General features: G+C 36.1%; 1 protein-coding gene across 1 annotated transcript in view; it reads right to left on the reverse strand.

Annotated features, from left to right (window-relative positions):
* Window positions 1–25,178, reverse strand: part of ERICH3 (glutamate rich 3) — a 128,371-nt gene that overhangs the window by 14,835 nt on the left and 88,358 nt on the right. The window contains exons 10-12 of the mRNA XM_055139337.1: window positions 23,048–23,346; window positions 18,168–18,404; window positions 5,303–5,740 (exon numbers count right to left, since the gene is read on the reverse strand). Of these exons, the coding sequence (XP_054995312.1) occupies window positions 5,303–5,740; window positions 18,168–18,404; window positions 23,048–23,346 (974 nt within the window). The remainder of the gene's footprint in view (window positions 1–5,302; window positions 5,741–18,167; window positions 18,405–23,047; window positions 23,347–25,178) is intronic.

Below are 25,178 nucleotides of genomic sequence, written 5' to 3' on the forward strand. Positions count from 1 at the left end.
ATTAAAATATTTTAATTTATTTACTTTATTATATATAACATATCTTTTATATTCATTCATTTTATTTTTGGTGGGTTATACAAAAGCCCAATGAAGTGAGACACTATAAACCATAAGGAAAGCAAAAATATTATTTTATGGCATCAACTTGAAAAGTACAAAGGTTTTAGATACAGTGTTTTTACTAACTTATCTTCTTCTATGATCTTAAGAAAAAACAATTCTGATAAAGTTGTATTATCTTAGGCACTGCCAAACATCATTAATTGTATTTTAACCTACAGACATATTAACTTAATCACAATTTTTATTCTAAGTCTAATGAAAAATTATTTGTACTATACAAATATAAAAGAGCCTAATAAGTGATCTGTCTCCTTTTCATTTTAACCAAATTTTGTAATCACAGATTCAAGCAAAATATACAAATTTAAAAATTCACTAGAAAATTTGTTAGAAAAGTTTATTCTTTTAAGAATCTTTAGAATGTTATTTATTTTAATCTGCTACTTTACCTATTTAAGACTATATTACATTACCTTCTGTGAATATATTCTACATGAATATACTGTGAATATACCTACTCATCTTAAAGTTTTAATATTTCTACATAATTTTGGATATTTTACAGTGTATTTTCAGTGTATTTTACTCTCCATCTCTTGGGATGTTTTGCCCTAAAAATTACATATCAGTTCTTGCACAGAAGGCAGTTTGAACAGCTAGAAAATACCAAGGTAATACAATAAAGCAACATATAGTAAATGAGAATAAAAGTAGTTATAGCATATACTGATGTGGAAAAGTACTCAAAAAGGACAAGAAAAACTGCATTAAAAGTAAGTGTTGTGAATAATTACCAAACTATATGTATCATATTTCATCTACCTGTAAAGACAACATATATATGTATACACACACACACACACACACACACATATATATATATATATATATATATATATATATATATATATATACTATGAATACAGGGGCTGGAGCAATAGCACAGTGGGTAGGGCATTTGCCTTGCACTCAGCTGACCTGGATTTGATTCCCATATGGTTCCCTGAGCACCGCCAGGGATAATTCCTGAGTGCAGAACCAGGAATAATCCCTGTACATTGCCGGGTGTGACCCAAAAAGCAAAAAAAAAAAAAAAGTATGAGTACAAATGTATTTGTATAAAGAGAGCAAATTTTTTAGAGCAATGCACAAAAAATAACTTTATCCAGTTATTCTCTCTCAGGAAAAAAAACAGGGTGGGCAAGAAAAACAGGAAGTCTTATTTCATTTTGTTCAAAGTCCTTAAACTTTTCAACAAATCTTTTGTTATAAAAAATTATCAAGAAACTTAGAATTGTGAGGCCAAAGAGAAAGCATCGGTTGGGACACTTGTCATAGATGCAGCTGCAGTTGTGACAATGATTCAGTCCCCATTACTGCATATGTTCCCCTGAGCACTGCCATGTGTGTCTCCAGAGAGCTAGATTGAACCCTGAGCACCATTGAGTGTGCACCCCACTAAACCCCCCCCAAAAAAAACCTCTTTTTAATGTCTATAAACTTTGATTCTTGGCATCTCACCTTAGAAAATAATCATAAGTTTGAAGTTACATTGGTAATAAGATACTGGTGTACTATTAATAATTAAAATAAGTGAAAAATATCCAGGAAAAGAGAGATATTCACATATGTAAAGTCATAGTATGGAATAATACAGAGACAAACACATTCATAAAGGTTGTCTAATGTGAAGATGACTGTAGTATAAAATTAAAAAACTCATAAAATATATTTGACAGCATAACTTTTAGAATCCAAAAGTTAAGGTACAGAAAGCCTAACGAAATGTTAAAAGTAATTTTTTTGTGTGATGTTTGGCTAAATTTTGTAAGGCTACCTTTCTCAACTTCTAAATATTTTATAAGCTGTTAATGAAAAAAGAAATATAGGATGATGCACATATTAGAGCTTTAAAAAGTGCATGGGGACCAGAAGGTATGGTCCCCTGGAAGGGCAGAAACATATGTCATGCATTCTCTCTAGTCCCCACATTCAATTCCCAGCATCTGATAGCCTCGCAAGCACTGCAGGGAGTAGCTCAGGAGAATCCTAAATGCTGCCAGCACCACTAAGTCCCAGCACCATCAGACCTGAAAAACATCACAAGCTCTGGGTTGAACTATCTGATCCAGTTAGTCAAATTTTGCTTGGAGTGGTCCATGGTTTCCCCTCCTCTGCCCTGGGCCAGAGAGAAATAAAAAATAACTAACAACCAGCCATGGTACCTGGTGTTGAACCTGCCTTGATAAAAAGAAAATTCACTATTTAAAATGTATAGGACAGGAACGCAGGTCTCTCACTGTATTTGAAAAAACACATTTATGCACTTTCATCTTCCAGGTCACATGATCTTAGGAGAGTATCTCTGTCTTTCCATTCACCACATAATGATAACCACACCATGTGTATCTTACTTTATGTAAATATACCAACTCTCCGAAATCCCAGTAAACCATTTAATTTTCTGAAATGGACATAAAATAAATACTAATTAGCAATAAAATAAATACTAATTAGCAATCTCGGTGTTACTACTAAACGTCAGTATCTCTACCTCTTTCCCCTGGCATCTTAAGTTGTACACATTTTTCTCAACTATATATATTCCAAGTATAGAATCGAACCACAAAATTCAAGACTCAAAAATGTCAATTGTTGGGGCTGGAGCAACAGCGGGAAGGGCGTTTGCCTTACACGCGGCCAACTTGGGTTCGATTCCCAGCATCCCATATGGTCCCCTGAGCACCGCCAGGAGTAATTCCTGAGTGCAGAGCCAGGAGTAACCCCTGTGCATTGCCTAGTGTGACCCAAAAAGAAAAAAAAAGGCAATTGTTTTATAAAAGGATGTGTATTAGGCAAAGGAAACAGTGCAATGCCTTATATGTGGAAGGCTTTGGGTCTAATCCACGGAACTGTATGATCCCCTTATCACCACGGGGTGGAGAGGAGGGGAGGATTATTTATGCTTTAATAAGAACTTTGACTCATACATGGAAATATCCTCTTGAACATGTTGGAGGTCTTGGTGCTATAACCCAAGGACAGGAGCAAATTTTCTCTTAAGGAACAAACAGGGAATTCTTAGGGCTCTGTGGTCCATGATCTGCCTTCTCTATTTAGCTACCTTGGAGTACAATAGCAGCCTTTGACAATGTGCTAATGAGTAAGTAGGGCTTTGTTTCAATAAAATCTTATTTTCTTACATTAAAATTAGATTAAATATGATTCTTATGTCCACACACGTTATTACCACATATCATTATTTTTTTTCCTTACCACATTAAATTTTTATATACATTAAAGTATATAAAAAAAAAACTAATCTGAGCTCACAATCAAGTTCTGGTAAAGGGATAAATTTGGTCTGGGAGAAGAAGTTTGTCACAACTGTTCAGTTAAACTCTGATAACAATTTAAAAGCCATATTCTCTTACTACTCCCCACTGTCTAGAAAGCTTTTATCTTCCTCTGTCCACATTCAAGTCTTTCTCAAGCATGTCCTTCACAAAAATTTTCAGGATGTCCTTAATCATATGGGACAGTTCTTTCTTTAAAACCCCACATTATTTGTACCTTTTCTGATTTTACATATAAATGCTGAATTTTGTCCAGTTATTGGAGTGCCAAGCCTTCCCCTCAATTTTTTTTTTTATTTTATTGAATCACCGTTAGATAGTTTTAAGCTTTAATGTTTGGGTACAGTCACACAATGATCAAACACCATCCCTCCACCATTGCACATTCCCCACCACCAATATTCCCAGTATACCCCCCTTTCCCACTCTCTCCCTGCCTCCATGGCAGACAATACTCCCCATATTCTCTCTCTACTTTTGGGCATTATGGCTTGCAACTCTGAATATTTTAAGGGAGGAATTTTCTCCTACATATTTCCTATTATTTACAGTGTTCTCCACATAATAGAAAGCTCATAGTAATAACAGAATTGAAAGATACTATACTTGATCTTAGCCAAAAAGGCTGAGAAGTGATCAGAATTGAAAGATTAAGGATTAAATATTCTTAATTCCTACATGTAGATTCCAGTGGTTTAACAGCTTTTAATAAGGTGATAAGGGCCAGGAGGTTTGGTCCATGGTTGGAAGCCTGCCTCAAGGGCTAGCGGAGAAAGCAGATGGGATAAGAGAAGGGACAACTAAGTCAATGATGGTTGGAGGGATTGCTCGGGATGGGAGATGTGCGCTGAAAGTGGACACTGGTGTTAGGAAATGTACACTGGTGGAGGGATGGGTGTTTGTTTTAAAATCCATTATAGAAAAGTGTGAAAAATAATTTTATTTTGGAGCAAGAAATACCCACTCTGTTAGCAGGGGAGGTGAGAGAGTGAAAGTACCGTACACAGAGAAGAGTGCTATGTCAGATATAAGCATCTGAAAGGCAAAACCTAGCTGCCCACAGACATAACAGAGTACTTAACCATCCTTCTAAAGTTGAGCAAAGCCCTAGCCCTTCAATGTGTTTAAGGCAGTAGGTCTAATTTTCCCAAGATATTCTTCATTCTTTTCTTGTCAAATGGAACCAACCAGGCACACTCATGAGGTTTCAAAGTTTGGAACTTTCTATGAAGTTTTCATGTTTAGCTAATAATTTTATAGAAAATCATAGGAAATCTTTAGAAACTCTGAAACCACGCAGCCTGAATTCAAATTCTAAAACTAGTTTTGTGTTAACTGTATAATTCTTGGTAAATAATTTCTTCAAAATATGATTTTTGTCATTTTCAGAGAAAAAATATATGATATTAAAGAACCTAATTCCTGGAGCTGTTGTGCAGATCAAATGAGTTCGTGTTGGTAAATCTTTAGAACTATCACATAATAAACTATCCACGTTAGTTCAGTATATACAAGTGCAACTACAACTATGAGCAAATAAAATGTTATTATTAGATAATCTATAAAGCCACACATACCCTTGCCTTTGTATATTTTGTTTTATTTGATTTTTTTGAGATAGAATTACCCAAGGAAGAAATTTACAGAAAATAGGAAAGAGGTGATATGAGAAGATTCGTATGATTTCAAAAGGCGATAGAAGGAAAAACAGCAAGCTGAAAATACACATATGATTATGTAGCAAAGAGAGGAGTAAGGAAAGAATTTAATCTCTCTGGCATCATCACAAGAGTTTTTCAAAAGCTTTGGCAGAATGCAATGGCCAAACTCAGCTTCCATGCATGGAGATAATGGCAGTATAACTCAATGGCCATACTTACCACCTTTCTCCACCCCACTAGGAACTGACTTTTTGTTCTTCACCTTAGCAGGGCTGTTTTTCCAAAACTTACTCTTTTCCTTTTCCTTTTCTTCCTTGGAAACATGTTCCCTAGACTTTTCAGATAAATTCTCTTCAGTGATTTGGGTTATTTTCTCTGTTTCTTCTTCAAGATTATTCTCCAGGTTTTCCTCTATTATCAGAGGCTTAGTATCCACATCCAATTTTATTATTTCTTGGTCTTCAATTTTTAGAGTATTCTTATCAATTGTAAGGTGAAATTTTTCTGGGTCATCATTTTCATTCAGCTCCTGAGAAGAGAAACTTCCCTTCCGATTGTTATCATCATGAACTTCCTCTTCTGCCAATATAGATTCATCATCACTGCCACTAGAATAAGAGTGACTTCTGGATGAGGTTGATGAACTAGTTTTTATGTCTACAAAAATAAAGCAACTGGGTTAATTATACATATTGGGCTAGTAACAAATCATAATAAACATTTTTAATGATTTGATAAACACACTCTTTTTCTGTATATTATATCTAATTGTCATGATAAAAATCTATGTAATCTATGAGACTTTTGATGTTCTCAACAACAAATTATATCAATAGCCAGGGAGATTGCACAGGGGTCAGATGTTTGCCTTGCACACAGCAGACAGTGGCTCCATCTGCAGTATATCAAAAAGTTACTCCTAAACAACACCAGGAATGTCCCTTGAGCACAAAGCCAGAAGTCTTCAACACCATTGGGTCTGTCCCCCCCACACACAGAAAAATTTCATTTAACAAGAACCAACTCTTTCTATTTTTGAAAGCCACTTTATTGGAAATATTTATAAATATCTATTTTGTTACAAAAGTAGCTGAATAACCCTTTGCTCAGCAGGAACAAGTGCTCTTTAATGATCACCTTGAATCCTTGAATTGCCAAAATATTATCTACTCACAAGTTTAAATTTTCATCTCCTGTGATGTCCTATACTAATAAATGCTGGTACCCTGTATGGAAAGTTCTAAAAAATTACATAATACTTAGAAAACAAATACTTTAAGGCTTTGTGTGTGTGTGTGTGTGTGTGTGTGTGTGTGTGTGTGTGCACCTGTGCCTGTGTGTGTGTGTGTGATATAGAAGATGACTCTGGTTTTCTGGTTTGATCAGACACTGCGTATGGCCCCTCCAAGTACAGTCAGTGATCCCTCAGCAGAGAGACAGGAATAAGCTCAGGTGTGGGCCCCAAACAAAATCACTGTATTACTGTCATCCCGATGCTCATCGATTTGCTCAAACAGACACCAGTAATGTCTCCATTGTGAGATTTGTTGTTACTGTTTTTTGGATATCGAATACACCATGGGAAGCTTGCCAGACTCTGCCGTGTGTATGAGATACTCTTGGTAGCTTGCTGGGCTCCCCGAGAGGGGCAGAGGAATCGAACCCACCAGGGTTGGCCTTGTGCAAGGCAAACACCCTACCCGCTGTGCTATCCTATTGCTCCAGCCCCAAACAAAATAACAACAGAAAAATTTTAAAAAAAAGAAGAGGAAGATGAACTCGCACTTCCATATTTGCATTTACATTCCCAGAAGCAGACACTGAGATGCAAATTTCATGCGGAAGTGATATGATGATAAGCCATCAGAGAAACTCAAGGATGTGGGAGAAGGGAGCGGGGCCGGGTCAAGAAGTCCATCAGAAAGTTATTTTAAGCAACATCTTAACTTTAATTTTGTCCCTAGAGGCTCTCCAAAACTTAAACATAGGAGTTTTCTTCTCTTGGGAGATTAAAAGTTAATAAAAGTCAAGCTTTTATTCTCTTCTCCAATCATATTAGCCCCCTAAAGGCTCCCTTGGGGTCCATAAACTCCCTGAGACGTGCAAATTCTCTGTGCTTGAGGGTTAGGCAACTCCAGTTGCCCAGGGCTATCCTCCAAAAGCAGCAGAGGGTGTGTGAGCTGGGAGATGGGCACCCCAATGTGTACAAGATCATGGGGCGTCCAAGCAATACCCTGAGGTGATGCTTCAGAAAGGCAGTCTAGAAACTAACTAGAGTCCAATATTATTTAGTACTGCCACTTTTTAAAAAATCAACACTAAATCTCATTACACTGAATTTCTTTAAAAGTGCACAGCTGAAAAGTCATGGGGTATACTCCTGCAGTCCAAAGAAATAAAAACTTGCTTTTGATTTTTTTCACCTATTGTCTGTTTATAATAGTTTTTTAGTCTATTTTCAAATGAAACATGCAATTACTTAAATGCTGACTAGCTTTCTTGTTTTCTCTTCTCTGTGCCTGCCTTACACTTTGTATGTGTTTGCTTAAATCTGACGTTTGCTCTTTAGTTCTGCTAGGCAGCTACCCAGATAGCTGTAGCAGCTGATAGACTTTCAGGGAAGAAATAACTCTTATCCTCTTTTCTCAGTCCCTCCAGCCCCCAGCACCTCTCCATGACAGATCTCAGCATCTGAAGTACAGGCAGAGACATATCAGCATTCCCGCAAAGATTCAAGAGATACTACACAGGAGTAAAAAAAAACAAACTCCAAAAAAGCCTTTAAGCCACAGAAGCCCTTAAGTACAATCCCATTTGCTCTTATCTCCCAGCTACCTTGACAGCCACCAGCTGACCACTGTTTCTCAAAGGAAATCACACACTTTAGTCACTTTTCCTTATCATCAGTTTATAAAAATCTGGATATGCTGTCTCTCTGTAGGGAACACAGCAGATCAAGGAGAGTTGCTCTTAGTTGGACCAATTCAGAAGCTTTAGGGACTATGATCTCCCCTTTTCTGAAGCATCTCACTTTTTTTTTTCTTAACAAAAGGAAAACAACTCCTGCTAGCTAGTGGTTTGTTCAGTAACTTTTATTAACTGCAGAATTTATCTAGGACACAATGTTATATTTGTTCTGTGCTTCCTAAACTTCTGTACTTCTAACAAAGGATGAAGACACCCACTTTTTACTCTAGAGCTATCCATGTAATTTAAAAAAGGAGTGATCTTCTTTCTCTATTTGTTTCTGCTAATTGTATCATTATATTTTAAAAAGCTAAAACTGGTTCAACTTTGAGCCAGTTCTTTAGAGAAGATCAAGAGGATGAATGGCCTTAAAGTGACCGGTTTACCTGTTCTCCTGTCAAAACCCATTTCAGTTGTCAGATCTCTCTAGCCGTATTGTATAATTCAGTTTCATTCTCATTGTGTTCTTCTTTTCACACAAACAATGAAGCAAGACTTTGCTTACAAACAAACAAAAAGGCTCAAAAAGCTTTTTGGGCCATGGAATAAGATTTTTAAAGCTAATATTTATTCTCTTAGAAATAAGAGATGTTTTTTAATAAAACATTTAGATAAAAAATATTTTATAAAAAAAACATTCTCTTGGGGGCTGGAGTGATAGCATAGCGGGTAGGGCGTTTGCCTTGCACGCGGCCGACCCGGGTTCGAATCCCAGCATCCCATATGGTCCCCTGAGCACCACCAGGAGTAATTCCTGAGTGCAGAGCCAGGAGTAACCCCTGTGCATCGCCAGGTGTGACCCAAAAAAAAAATTCTTTTTTTTTTTCATCCACTATTTTTTTTTTAATTTTTTTATTGAGTCACCATGTGGAAAGTTACAAAGTTTTCAGGTTTAAATCTCAGTTATACAATGCTCGAATACCCATCCCTTCACCAGTGCACATATTCCACCACCAAGAATCCCAGTATAGCTCCACCCCGCACCCCCACACCCCTAACCCCTCCACGCCCCTAGCCCCCCACCCTTAGCCCTCCGCCTGTGTAACTAATAAATTTCACTTTACTTTCACTTTGATTGCTTTCAATATTTCAACAAAACTCACTAAAAAAAAAAAAAAAACATTCTCATTAGAAGGGAAACTTTTCAGTGGTAGGTGGTGATCAACTCTGCTCCCACTGTTTCTTTTGTCTCTGCAGTGTTCCCTCCAGGCACTGATGCTGAAAGAATCTGCTCTCGATCTTGACGGCCTCGGTGCCTGAGTCCTTGGCCAAAGCCACCAAATTCAGTGCCCTGATTCCATGTACTAACCTGGACCTTTACATTTTCTCTTTACATTCACTCTCCAAAATTTTACTCTTCTCATTAATAACTCTTCCTTTTTCCAAATCATTATTATATCATGCAACATGAGATTGTAAGAAAACGTATTTTGTAAAACTAACCTAGGTGTACTAAAATTTGATTCAGTCAATTCATAGATTTGGTCTTGCTGTTATGTAAGCCTCTCTGTCTTCTTTGTTGTAAAATGGGGGTAATTCTCGTAGGTCATTATAAAAATTTCATGATAAAAATTAATTAGATCAAAGAGTCATTCATTTTATGATTTCTAGTTTTTTCCCTCCATGAAATCACATGTTAAGTTTTATTTTGATAAAAATATATCCTGTGATTTCTGACTGCATATTATATTAAGAGTAGTAATTGCAGTTACTATTTCTTGAGATGAAAAGGTAAACTTGATCATGACTATGCATCAGCTGTGTATCATCAGTGATGTACGCATTAATTCCATGTTCACAGTTACTTGTCTTTTTCTACACTTAGAAACTGAGGTACTGAGAAGTTAATATGAGTTTATTAAAAAAATATAGCAAGTTCCATAAAACTTTCTTTGTAATCATCTGTCACTGTATCACTGTCATCACTGTCATCCCTTTGCTAATCAATTTCCTGGAGCCGGCACCAATAACCTCTGCATTGTGAGACGTGTTGTTACTGTTTTTGGCATATTAAATATGCCATGGGTAGCTTGCCAGACTCTGTGGTGGGGCTGAGATAATCTCGGTAACTTGCCGGGCTCTCTGAGAGGGGCGGAGAAATCAAACCCAGGTCGGCTGTGTGCAAGGCAAATGCCCTATCCACTATGCTATTGCTCCAACCCTGTAATATTCTAATATAGTAAAATCAAGATCCTCCACACTACAAAGGGATCATCAGAGAGAAAGGAATGACTGTCAGGGTACCAGAATTCCCAGTGTCACTGTAAATTAAGGACAGCAAATAGAAAACAGTTCTACAAAACATCAGGACTCATAGAATTCACTGTCTGCAAACCCATGTATACTTCTATTGTTGCTCTTTTTATTGGTCACCATTTGAAAACACTAAAAGAATCCATTTAAAATGCCATGAATTTCATTAAAATAAAGCAAAAGAGAGCTGTCAAAAGCATTCTTTTTAAAATTTATTATTATTGGTATTGAATTGCCAATGAATTTCAGAGCTACAAAATTATTCATGATTGAGTCTCAGGTATATAATGTTCCAACACTTATACCTTCTCCACTGTCTACTTTCCTCCACCAATATTCCCAGTTTCCCTCCAGCCCCTGGAATACTTCTATTACAGTCACTATTTTCTTTTACTTTTTCCTACCCTTTGAGGTACTGTGGTTTACAATGCTGTTACTTATAGGGTATCATACATATCACTTTACCTTAGTATATAATACTGCTCATAATTATATGTGTATAAAAATGTCAATCATTTAATTTTTTACTTAACTAAACACCTGTTGGCATTTTTTAAAAAGCACACATATATAACATTTATATATATATAAATTGCCTATATATATATATATATATATATATATATGTATGGTTAGAGCAATAGCACAGCAGGTAGGGCGTTTGCCTTGCACACGGCCAACCTGGGTTCGATTCCTCTATCCCTCTCGGAGAGCCCAGGAAGCTACCAGGAGTATCCTGCCCACACGGCAGAGCCTGGCAAGCTACCTGTGGTATAATCAATATGCCAAAAACAGTAACAACAAGTCTCACTTGTTATGGAGATGTTACCGGTGCCCGCTCGAACAAATCGATGAACAATGGGATGACAGTACTACAGTGCTATATAAGTATACATCTGTACTGAGACCTCTATCTATACCTGTTTATAGCAATAGTCTCCACTGTTATGCAATCTACTTAGCCAACTTGACATATATCTGAACACATACAAATACAACTAGACACAAATCACATAAACACATGCAAATTCATAGTTAACAACAAATCAAAAAAGTCAGGGTAACCCTTCTCTCCCTTCTCAGAACTGAGGTTCTGACCAGTCCTATACCTTCTCAGTCCTATACTGAGATTCATTCATGTTCTTGCATATTGAGAAAGCCTTAGATGTTGGTAATGTTCTAGGTATTGAGATACCTGTTCTAGGTATCTAGGTATTGTTTTAATAAAAAGGGTAGACCAGTCCCTTGCTTCAGAAAGATTGCACACACTGAGAATAAATTTCCTCATTTTGAATAATCATAGTAGATCAGTGATGAATTTAGTAAGGTGTTTATTCATTCTCTTAACAATGACTGGATAATTCTCAGAAGCTGTTGTCACACTAATATTTTGGTTATTATCATGTTGCCTGCTTTGAACCAATTCTAAGCCCTGGTCTTAGTTTTCAATAATTTTCTCTCCCCTGGCATGGAGTACATTTTACTGAAGTTAAAATTCATAATTTTCCCCCATTAGTGGTAAAATTTTAATTACTTTGCTAACTGGAAAATACGAAGACTCCATAATTTAAGTACACAAACTAAAATGCATCAGTTGGGTTAAAAATTTAGAATACCCAGATGAATCCCAACATAATGTTTCCAACACAATGAACCTAAAACCCTTGCATCCTATTTGTGTGTCTTTACCATTCCTTAGTTCAAGGAATCAGAAAAATCTACATAATTGCTACTCTGAATTTCTTCAAGTTATCCATGAAACAAATTTATATATCCTAATATTACTTAAAATGATAGCTATGCAATTATTTTGTTAATTTGTTAATTCATTTAAAATGCCATGTTCAGTATTTTTATGACTAGTAATACCTAATTAGGCAAATTCTATATACATGATATACAGCACCTTGAACAAAGCTTAGTTAAAATGGTAAAAATCATTTGCATTTCAGCTATTTTTATTAAGACTATATGTCTTCACAATAATAAGTTATCACTAAGACATATTCATTTGAAGGAATAATTATCCATAGAGTAATTCAGATATAACATAAGGAAAAAACACTTTTTCATATTTACCCATTTGGGGGGCATTATGGGGCCACACCCAGTGATGTCTAAGACTACGCTTAGCTCTATGCTCAGGATTTACAGCTGAGAATTGAACCTGGGTCAACTGCAAGAAAGATACCACTCCAGCCCCTTGTGCTTTTCTTCAAGTGCAGAATCAGGCTAAGAAATAGAAAAATTCTATTTCTTAGAAAAGCCAGTTTGTTACTAAAGCACTGTAGCACTGCTGTCCCATTGTTCATCAATTTGCTCAAGCAGGCACCAGTAACGTCTCCATTGTGAGACTTGTTACTGTTTTTGGCATATTGAATACACCACGGGTAGCTTGCCAGGCTCTGCCGTGCGGGCAGGATACTCTCAGTAGCTTGCTGGGCTCTCCAAGAGAGACAGAGGAATCAAACCCAGGTAAGCTGTGTGTGGACTAACGCCCTACTCGCCTGTGTCACTGAAGAACATATATATACATATATATACACACATATATATACATGTACATATACATATATATGTGACACTGGGAATTTAAAGTCTATATGCCTATTTATTTAATGAACTAGAAACTATCAACACACATGAAATGTTATCTTTCTTACTAGAAAAAAATATTTTAATTCTTACTTTCCCTCTCTCAGTATTCTGCAGAGGGGAACATTCTTTTCTGACTCCCTTCTCCCTCTCCTCTGTACCCTGCCTTTTGCATACAGATGCCCTGAGTCTGTACCTCTTACTCACAGGCACTATCGTCGAAACTGTCCATAAGAGAAGATTTTTCAGAGACATGACACTTTTCCCTTCAACCTTATAACATTCATCTACTGACAGTATATTTTCAACTAGTGAATTAGCGCCTGAGGTTGCCAACACAAATGCAGAGACAAGAGAGCTGTTGTTCTTTGTAAGTGATGGGAAGTCTCACACATCATTCCTAAACCAGGGTCCTCTCCTAGGCAGCCTCTAGTCCAGAGCACTCTATCACTCACTGGCTGCTCAGCTCAGTGTATTCATCAAGGCGTTCGACGCAATTGTTAGCTGGCAGTTTAAATGGGGCCAACTTGTCACAGGAGTGACAGCCTGGGCAATTGTTTGCCCTCTGGGAACAGGTGCAGGCAGGTTCAAATGAAACACATCCAAATACTAACAGCGAGATTCTTAATCATGTCAATAAAAGGGATGTACGAGTGTCTGGGATTCAGTGGTCACAATATGCCGCTTACAATTTTGAAGATGAAATGCTGTTGGGCTTTTTTAAATAGAGAGTTTCAAGGAATCTATCATGTCATTGTCATTTTTAATACATGATACTTGTTTGCAGGGTGTAATCTCTAATTCTGACATTCCATATGCTAAGAGATATATTTTAAATAACTCAGGGTCAGATTATCAAAATTTAGGTAGGGGAAATAAAATAACCTGGAGCTAGAGAAAAGTAATAAGCAATAAAGTGGTATTTGGGAATAATGGTAGAATTTTCTTGCAAATGCCAAGAATACAGCATATTCTTTCTTAACAAGGAAATTTTTTTACATGTATCAAGAGAAAATAAACTAGTGGCCCAAATTTAATTTTTGAATAGCAATTTCCCCAGTATTATAGACTGTACTTCATGTTCTGACAGCTGGCATTACATATGCATTTAAAATATGCTACTCTGGCCAGAGTGATAGTAGAGTGGGTAAGGCATTTGGCTTGCATGTGACTGGACAATGTTCAGTGCCCAGCACCACACAGGGCCCTCCAAAGCATCACAAGGAGTGGTCCTTGAGTATACAGCCTGGAGGAAGTCCTGAGCACCTCTAGTTGTGGCTCCTAAACAAATAAAAAAATGCTTTACTGTATATAATGTAACAAATTACATATTTTTCCAATTAAAAATGCCAAAAATAATCACACAGTAACTAAAGAGACTAACAGAAGCACCTCATTATTGTTTATGTTAAAATAATCCACGTGCTTAATATTCAGAAAGCACATTTTAGGAAAGTAGTTCTGTGAAAACAAAGACAAATAACACACAGTGCTAGTTTTATCATGTAACTAATTGATCTGGTTAAAAAGTACGATGTTTGTGGGGCAAAATTTGACTCTATAGTAGAAATAAGTAAAAAAATGGACTCTTGACTGACTGAAACAAGCTGCTCATGGAAGGAAGTCAAAGTAGGGAGAAGTATGGAAATAAAGCAGGTGAGATGAACCTGAGCAAAAGATCTTTAAATGGACAACCTAGAAAGAACAAAGGTAAATTTGGGCAATATTTTAAACATTCATTTTTTATTTTCTCTCTTGAAAAAACAGGGGCTAGATAGGTAGTACGAGTGGTAAGACACTTGATTTTCACGTAGCCAACCCCATTTCAATCCTGGCATCACATATTGACCATCAGGGGTCTCTCCTGAGCACAAGGCTAGGAAATAGCCCCAAAGCACCACTGGATATAGCCCCATCGCACCCCCAAATAGGATAAAGATGAAGAACTCAAGATAAATGCCACTGGAATGTATATCTAGAGGAAACAAGGTCCTGTCAGGGGGTGGAGGGGTGGAAGAGCATCTATTGATTTGCTTTAGCTTTAAATAAGTAGATTATGTTCTGATTTGGAGAAACATTACCTTTTTTTTCTTCTCCAAAATCCGGGCCCTGATGTTGGGTAATGTTTGCATACTGGCTACACTACTATTTGCTTCCATAGATTAGTTCATTTTATTTATATATTTGAAAAATAGAAATAAAAAGCAAAGTGCTGCTTTTATAAGGTTATTTAAGATAAATTAGATAGTTCAGATAAAATATTTAGCATAATACTTAAGGAGTCTTAATAAACAATACCTGTGGGATGCCTTTTGAAACATAGGATTCCAATTATCTTTATGAACGCTCTATTCGCTTTGAAAGTTTACCTGTCTCTGTCAGTTATTCAGTAATTACAGGTCTAAATCATAAACGCTTTCCTTCTAAGGAAACTCCCTATACACTTTTCTATTTGAACACTTAAAAATTGTTTTAATTTGTATTAAGAAAAAAATCCATTTGATCTTCAGAAAGCAAGGTGACTGTGAAGCACAAAAATAATTTCCAGGTGTCCTTGTAATAAAAGAGTGCACAGAATCTATCTTTATGAGATCAAAAATTTGATGATTCCCCATCATTTTTGAAGAAAAAAAATCAAATCCTACATGTTTTGAACCAGTTTTCTATGCAAATACACTTTCACTTCTTTTCCAGGTTCAAGATACTTATATGTTTTCTTTAAAATGACTAATTCTGGGGTCAATAGCCCATCCCCAGTTTAAGCCCTCATACTGCTTTTGGTGCCCTGAACATCACCAAGCGTGATCCCTGATCACTGAGAAAGGCATAAACACTAAGCATCAGTGGGTGAAGCCCCCAAGCCCAAAACAATAAAATAAAATAATTGTTAATACAGGTGATGCCACTTTTCCGTTTAATTCTTTACCTTTCTCTACATCATTAAGGAATATAAACTTAACTCCAGTATTTAAACTCAAATTGAGAAAACAGTTTATAGGTAGGTGTATCTAGAAACAAAAAAATTGTTAATATTAAGAGACATTCTAGAAAAGGCCTAGTTTAAGTTGTTACCCCCTCAAAAAAATTTCAAGTGTCTAACCCAATAATATTGAGTAGTTCTTTTAACTGTAGTAAGAGGGCTAATCTTGCGTTCCAATTTACTGATACTGGTCACCATTTCAATTTTACCATCATGGATGAGGAATAATTTCCATTTTTCATTTTATTGTTTTGTAATCTCTGTGGTGAAATTTTAGATTTTCTTGAAATCTTTCTTAAAGGAGATAATATGACCTCATTTTCTAGTAAAAATACAAAAGTTTACAAATATATAACTTATTAACATACTTATTATAATATAATAGTATATATTGCTATTATTGGTAAATGCTCAGGATATTCCAGGGAAGGAAACCTTTAAGCCTTTAAACCTTGTCCAAACCTTTTTATAGGACAAAGTAGAATTTCCAATAAATGGATTTCTTTTTCTCTTGGAGACTTATTTTTGGTAAATGATGAACTTTAAAAAGTTCTTGGGTCTGGAAAGATGGCTTAAAGGGGGTAAGTACATGCCTTGCATGTGAAAAGCTCCAAGGTTTGATCCCTTGTATTGTATGATCTCCAAGCAACCTTGCAATGGCTCTGCTTTCCCCCAGTTCCACTGGGCCCAAATACTGAGCTCTCAGATCCATAGCACTGGGCTGAGTATTGCTGGGAGTGTGATCCCCAACACCTCCAAACACTGCTGGGGAGGCCCCTATAAAATTAGGTACATTTTAAAAAATATTAAAAATTCAAGGTATGTCTCAGATCAGGAGGGATTCCTCACCTAAAAAGATTTGAGCTTCATTATGAACATGCAGTCATTTTAGGGTTAAAAATGGTGAAGTCATCAAATGATGAGTCGTCAAATGATGTATAGTCAAGAGAGATCTTTTGATTAAAATTCATGTGCCAGATCACAAAGCTAGAAATTGAGCTTCCATATGATCCAGTAATACCACTTCTGGGAATATACTCCAGAACCTCAAAACACACAGCAGAAAAGCCATCTGCACTTCTATGTTCATGGCAGAACTATTCACAATAGCCAGATTCTGGAAACAACTCAGTGTCCAAAAATAGATGACTGGATAAAGAAACTTTGATAAATCTACACAATAGAATACTAGACAGTCACCAGGAGAAATGAAGTCATGAAATTTGCATATAAATTGATGGACATGGAGAGTATTATGCTGAGTGAAATGAGTCAGAGAGGGAGGGACAGACATAGAATGATTGGACTAATTTGTAGGATATGAAAAAAAATAGTAGGAGATTAATACCCAGGGACAGTATAAACAAGGGCCAGGAGGAATGGTCCATTTTTGGAAGCTTGACACATGTGGTGGGGGGGGTTGGGGGGGCGGCTAGGATAGAGAAGGGACCACAATGACAAAGAGAGTTGCAAATGACTCTGGACAAGAACTGAGTTCTGGAAATAGTTAAAGGGACAAATATGATAACCTTTCAGTGCCTGTATTGCAAACCATACTGCCCAAAGGGAAAGAGAGGAAGAGACAGACAGACAGAAAGAGACTGACAGAGACAGAGAGAGAGTAGAAAAATGTCTGCCATAGAGGCAGGCTGGGTGGAGATAGGACTATAGGGAAACTGGGACATTGGTGGTGGAAAATGGACTCTGGTGAAGGGAAGTGTTGGAACATTGTATGACTAAAGCCTAATCATGAACAACTTCGTAACTGTGTATCTGATGGTAATTAAAAAAAAAAAACCAAAGCCAACAACAAAAAAAGTAAGTCAACCCAACAAAACCTATGACCCAGTATCCTGTGTTTGAAGTGTTAAAAAAAAAAGGTTTTTTAACACTGCAAGGAAGGAATCTTCAAATGTTCCTTTGTGTAGGAGATACTTTCCATCATTCTGAAGCCACAAAAAGGTATGTGTATATGTAATAGGGAATAGTTTAGGATAACAAATGAAAAATAGTAACTTCCAAAGTAAACAGAAGGTATATCTGTCAGTTTTGTTTGACAAACTGCAGAAAAATTCCAGCAATTCAAAAAAAGAGAGAAAGAGGCAGGAAGTGACTCTTTAATTCAATTATCTATGAACAATTCATCAATCAACATCCTCTGGTTAGGGAGTCATGCTCTAAACATACCTTGACAAGAGAATTATCTCATTAAAGACAAGGGTGGGAAAAGTAGGAAGCACACTCATTAAATAGCTAGCACATGTCTCATGGCAAAACTAAACCACTTACCGTGTTTATCCTCTTCCTGTTCACTAACAGAGCATTCATCATCTTCATTTTTCCCATTTTCATTTACATTTGATGCTTTCTGTGATGAGGTTTTATTCTCCTTTTCAGTATCTAAATGATCTTTTTCATCATCTGAGGGTGACTCTGACATTCCATTCCTTTGATTACTGGTTTGTCTTTCTCTACTAGTTTTCACATTTTGTTTCTCCTCATCTAGTTCAAAATCTTCTTCATAATCTGAGAGAAAAAATTCCAAACTTAGAAGGAGGATGGTATTCCTGTTACTTAATCATTTCACTTTAATGAGAACTTTGACTCTATTATCCTCTCTTCTCTAGGCCTTTCTTCATTTCTTTTTCACACAATTAGCGAACATGGGAAACTAACAGCAAATGATCAAAGACTGCAATCAGTTACATATATCAGAGTACAAAGAAATGAAACTCCAAATGACAAACCTGAAACTTCATAAGAATCCATTTGTAAATGGACATTGTTATATACACTAACCACAATGGACAAGAGAAGAACTTGATATAAAATAAGAAATTAGAAATAAATTAAAAATGAAGAGAACAGGATTACAATAATGAAAGTTAATTTTGAGACCCAGTGAGGTCATTTTTCATATGAAGAATGTTCAAAATATTTGGATATCAAGTTAATGAATAGTGAAGTGGAAAAATTAAATTAATCAAGTCCAAAGACCCTGAGAAGTAACACTGTGAATAGCACATTCTTTGAGAACCAAATGGACATGAAGAAAAAGCATTATGAAGGATTCTATACCTAAGTCAGACTGAAATCATATGCATTATTCATCCTTACAATCAATGAAATAATTATATTCCAAGGATAAAATTATCATAAAATAGAATATTCCTGTCACGGCCACTAATTTGCTTCATTCCCTACAGAGGTGCAACAAATCTGTAGCAGAAAAAGAAAATTGTCACATCAGATAAACTCCAGCTGTCCCTCGTGGTTATAATTTTTCACCTTTCATATTTAATTGTCCCCCCTTTTCTTCCACCAAAACCAAAAAAATCATGGAGTGACAACATGCCAAGGAGAGGGAACAAAAAGATTTCATGCAGAACCAATTAAGCAAATAAACAATTATCTTTAAAAATTACAGGGAAAATAAGATTTTCCCATTTCTGAATGTTTTAGTTATTAGATATTCTGGCCTTCTATTCTAGTCGTGGGGGTCTCTGGGTTAATTACTTGAGAGCAGTCCACCCTGCCACAATGAAAGAAACTTAATTTAAAAATGCATGCCTTGTGCATATGAAGAAAGCTCTGCTAATGCAGAGAATGTATGAGGAAGATGTAAGAGGGAAAGTGAAATCAGAAACTGTAACGAAGAAAGCCAAACAGAATTCATCACAAGGATATTTTCATGAGATTCAATATAAGACACAATAAATGCAACTTATCAGTGAAACAACAGTAGAAAGAAGATGAAGAAATTTGATTTTACTGCATGATACAAACATTGATTCAAATATTTCAGCTGAATAATAGGCTAGTTCCCCACTTGACCCATTTAGCTTCATTTCTTTGTGCTCTGGTATATGTAACTGAATGCAGAAGTTCTTGTTGAGAACTCACTGTGTTTAAGATGAAAATTTATAGATGTAAACAGTGGTGAAATATGGTAGTTGGGTGGTAGGCATGGAGTGATAACATACATTTTGAAGAAGTATGTACTTACACCCCTAAAACACATGCAATTTCATAACCTTACTACACACACATGCATACACACAAAACATTATAATAACACAACTCCTTCCATCCAAGAACCTCCACTTATTTGTGCAGGAAATAAAACAGGCACACAGGATATACTATACCATATTCCAAGCTTTTCTCTCCTTTTTAAATGTTTAGTCATAACAAATTGTTTAAAAGAGGAAAGGAGAAAAAAAAGGGCAAGGAAGCTGAGGAAATATAGAAATAAGGGGAAAAGAAAAAAGTAAGAGGGACACAAGTTGGGGGGAAATCCAGTGGCCTCTAACAATTTTTTTAACTCAAGAAGTTACTTGTTTTCTTATTGTAGTTTCTTCCCCTGTCCATCGATCCCTTTACTTCCTCTAAAGTTTTAGTATTTTCAAAATGTCCCATTAATTCTTCTGAATCTTGTCATATTTTGCCAACTCATCTCATTCTCTTTGTTGAGTTTCTTTGATCTGCACAAGTCACCACAGACATGATCCTTGGAGTACGCTCTGCCTAAAATTATTAGTGTCTGATTTCTTCACGCAATTTACTTTAGGGTCATTTTTCAGGGTCAGAGCGAATGGCTCTGCTTCTTGATTTCAGGCACCCTCAAAACATATTCAGTCATTCAGTTCTCAACCATCAAATGCTACATAACAGCTCAGATCTTTACTTATCAGCTAATTCCTATGAAAAATATATTGATCATTAGACGTTTCATACTCTGGTAACCATGACAGTTCTTCCTTACTGATCTGACAAGTAGTCCCATGAGTAAAACAAACCACATACACTGTGAGGTATTTTCAATGATGCAGGCCTACAGAAAAGCCCTATTTAGCCTAATATTTTATTTTATTTTATTTTATTTTATTTTATTTTATTTTATTTTTTACAAGATCCTCAATAACATTTATTTCAACATTACTAGGATTTATAGTTATAGATTTTTACATAGAATTTATTATTTCACATAGAACTCATATGAGAAAGCATCAAATAAATGGAAAAGAATTGAAAGTGGTTGAGAAGCCACGTAGTAGATGATACAAGAGTTGAGGTTAGCCACATAATACACAGAGGAATGTAAATATATCACCTTAATATAAAATATATTTTACTGATCACAAGATCTCCTGCAGGTCCCAGAACATAAGTTTCTAATTCCATCAATAAAATCACGTACTAGTGAAATATGATTGTTTTAGAGCTTTGTAGTCAGTCATGTGCCCAAGTCGCAGTGAAAACATTTCCTATGTGTGTACCTTTAAGCAATATACTTAACATCTTTAAGATTGTTTTTTATCCATGACACAGGTAGAATCTACTTTACAATAAAGCAATAATCTCTGGAAATGCCATGGACAGAGTACCTGCCTAAAAAATATTATGAATTAGTAGAATCAGAGATTGTGGATTGGGGGTGTCCGAGCTGGTTATAGAACAGAAGTCACACACAAGAAGTGTTCAATTATAAACTTTAATAGCAGCAACTTGCTTAAATCAAAGACAAGGTGTCAACAATTAGGACACCGTTATAGTTATACTATTGAAACAGAGCATAAAATAGAATGGTCTCTACATCTTGTTTAGCAAGAGCATCTGTATTTTCTCACAAAATATAAAATTCCAGTTGCCCCTGGTATTTTTCTAACCCCCCACTATCATCACGTGTAAATTTGAACCCTCTATTAACCACAAGCAGTCAATTCTCATTGCAACTTAATGCCTACCGCCTTCATGAGGTCGGCTCATATTCCACAATAAGTGGACGGGGAGCATGTTTTCAGAACTCCTTTCCTTAATGTCTTGTTTCATCTCACCTTCTTTCTTCCAGAGAATCTAATTAGTTTGTTGTTTATCATTCCCACTAATGAGCAAGTGAATCAACACAAGGTCAACATCAAACCACCTGCAACCCTCCCTCGATGACCTCCACTCAAGCTTCCTGCTGCCCTTACCATCAGTAGCTGTTATGAAAAGCTGCAGTCTTGCTGCTTCTATTTCTTCTTTTAAAAAAAGATGGAAATGGGCACTTGAAATCCATTACCTAGCCAACACACAGAAGAATGACGCAGGGAGGAAAAATACTATATTATAAAGCATAGAGTATGCCATTCAAAGCACTGGCCATGTTGATTTAAGAAAAAATTAAAATAAAGAAAATCAAAAGCCCCTATTGACTATGGCTTTAATAAACTTACATGTCTTGAAAATTAAAATGCATGAGAACATATTCCATTTGTTAAACCCTCTCCTACTACTTTTGCTACGGATATTTTTAAATCCTTAGTCTAAGATAAAAATAAATACTAGAAAGGATCAAAGAGAGATAAACTAGGTCAAAGTGTTATTAAGTAAAATCTTTTTTAAGGCAGATACATTATTTAAGTAATAAAGTGAAAACCCGATGTGATAACAGCTCCGTAATTATACTCCTAGGTTTCTGAAACCTTTGAGAAGCAACAGAAGGGAGTGAGGAAGAATGAAAGCAGAATCTGCCCCCATTCTGATGTTTTCTTGGCTATGCCAGGAGTGGTTCAAGTCTTTAGCTATTGCTCTGTAATTTAGACTTGGTCTCTGTGATGTGAAAGAAATACTTATGCATTGCCCCCTTTCTGATCCCACAATCTGTAAACATCCAGGATGGCTTTCACAGAATAAAAGATGGGATGCTATTTGTTAGTCTGGACTTGAGCATCAGACAAGCCTGGCTATTGATGGGATGCATGATAGACCACTTCAAAAATTAATGTTTGGTCACAAGGATTATTTAGATCTGAAACCAAAGAACCGGCAAAGACTGCAAAGCTTCTTGCCCTCTCCTTATATATCTGAAAATAGTATTCAAATTTGTAAAGGTGTCCCCTCTTTCCCTTTCTACCAAGAAGAACCAGTTCATCATAGGAGACGATTCTATATTCATTTCAGCCAAAAGAAGGCTCTTGTGTTAGGCCTGCATTTCTCCAGGTAGGTGATAGAAGACTCCATAGAAAGAGTGGGGGGAAATAAGTGATCAAATGGTCAAAGATTTTCCACCTGTGTTGTCTAAAGACCATAACTGAGTCACAACAGTTAGTGGACGCTTGATAATCACATTTTAAAAACATAAAACAGCAGCAACAGCAACAAAAGAACCCTGTGTGATCCCTTACCATATTTAAATATATGTTCCTGTTCATCTTCCCAAATATCTTGTCCTGGTTTTCCTTTGCGTTCCAATTCTTCCACAGCGGTTCTCACTTCTCTAATGCCTGTTGTTTCTTCATGAACTGAATAAATGGCCGGAGCATTTCTATTCCCCTCAATCTCATTCTTTTTAGATTTCATGAGTTCTCTAACCTTCCTCAGTTTTCGGTCACTCTTCTTTAGATCTTCTCTTTTCTCAAGACTCTTTTCTCTTCTAGGTTTTAATGGACTTGCCTTTTTGTCAAGACCCATTGCAATAATGCACCTATGAAAATGAATAACATTAGGTGGGATTAACTTTTATGTAAATCACAGTAGATTCTCCAATTTTTTAAAATTATCTCTTATTACCATTAAAAATGCTGTAAGAATATATTTACTACAATATAGTTAAAGTAAACAGTTTTCTTTGTATTAATACTAAAATCTTATAGAAGACAACACATACTTTAATAATTTTGTCCTAAATAATAAAAGAAAAAGCTTAACAAACTTATCTTAAACTAAAATATAGGCTTACAGTACAATTTTGACTGTGCAACAAAATTATATATACACAACAGTAATATATATAGCACATATGGATAATGCATGCAATATGTTTGATATATACATATATGTAATTATATACTAACTTAAGCTTTTAAGTGAGAGTGACAGAACAATTTTCAGGTTCATAAGCACAGGAAAACTGAAATAAAAGTGATCAAAAGAATAATTGTGCCATTCAGTATTTCATGACTTGTTATTCCAACACAACAAAGGATTATATTACAAGAGTGACTCTAAATAAATATAATTGATTGGGAAGTTTGGGGTCACACCTGTCTGTGCTTAGGGTTTATCCTGGCTCTATCCTCAGATCATTCCTGGTTAACCAGAGATCAAATGAGGGTCTCTTCGTGCCAGGCAAGTTCCTAAACTCCAGTATTATCTCTCTGGCCCAGTATGATTGCTTTTTAAAGAAACATGTAGTAAAATATTATTTTGTCCTCCATTGCCTGCAAGCTGATTCTAATAGGTCTATCACTATTACTTTTATTTTATTTTATTTTATTTTATTATTATTTTTTTTTGCTTTTTGGGTCACACCCAGCGATGCTCAGGGGTTACTCCTGGCTTTGCACTCAGGAATTACTCCTGGCGGTGCTTGAGGGACCATATAGGATGCCGGGGATCGAACCCGGGTCGGCCGCGTGCAAGGCAAATGCCCAACCCGCTGTGCTATCACTCCGGCCCCTGTCACTATTACTTTTAGAATGGCCTTTTGAAGTCTATACCCAAGGTTTTGCTCATTCCTTGATAACTATCAGTTTTTGCTCTTTAAAGATGGCAATGTTTCAGTAGTCATAAAATCTCTTTTAATGTCAACTCTAATTAACTATGCAGACGCTTTGAATGTATCACTGTCACTGTATCACTGTCATCCTGTTGCTCATCGATTGCTCAAGTGGGCATCAGAAACATCTCCATTGTGTGAATTGTTGTTACTGTTTTTGGCATATCGAATATGCCACGGGTAGCTTGCCAGGTTCTGCCATGTGGGCAGGATACTCTCAGTAGCTTGCCAGACTCTCTGAGAGAGGTGGAGGAATTGAACTCAGGTCGGCTGCGTGCAAGGCAAATGCCCTACCCACTGTGCTATCACTCCAGCCAGCTTTGAATGTAAGGACATAAAAATATTTTAATTAGAAAAAATAGCATGCCTAAATTTATCTATAGTTTTTCAACCTCTCAAGTTAATATGTAAAGAAAAATTAAAATGTTATTTGTAATACTTGTGTAAATTACCATTATTATTATAAGATTTTTGACTCTTCCCTGTATGCCAAGACCTTTGCCAGATACTTTATATATATGTCTGTACATATATATATACATATATATATATATGAAGTAATTCATTATCTTACAGGCAAATAAATGAAGAACAATTTTACCACTTTAAAATTGGAGAAACTGAGACTGACACGTTTCTGGAAACTGACAAGTTTCCATGGCTTGTCTAAGCTGACCTTAAAGTAAAAGATGGAGGTAGATTCAAATTCAGAATGTTAAGACTCCATTCTCTTACAAGGAAGTATAACTATGATGTTA

This window comes from Sorex araneus, chromosome 5 (assembly GCF_027595985.1).
Source record: "Sorex araneus isolate mSorAra2 chromosome 5, mSorAra2.pri, whole genome shotgun sequence".
NCBI lineage: Eukaryota > Metazoa > Chordata > Mammalia > Eulipotyphla > Soricidae > Sorex > Sorex araneus.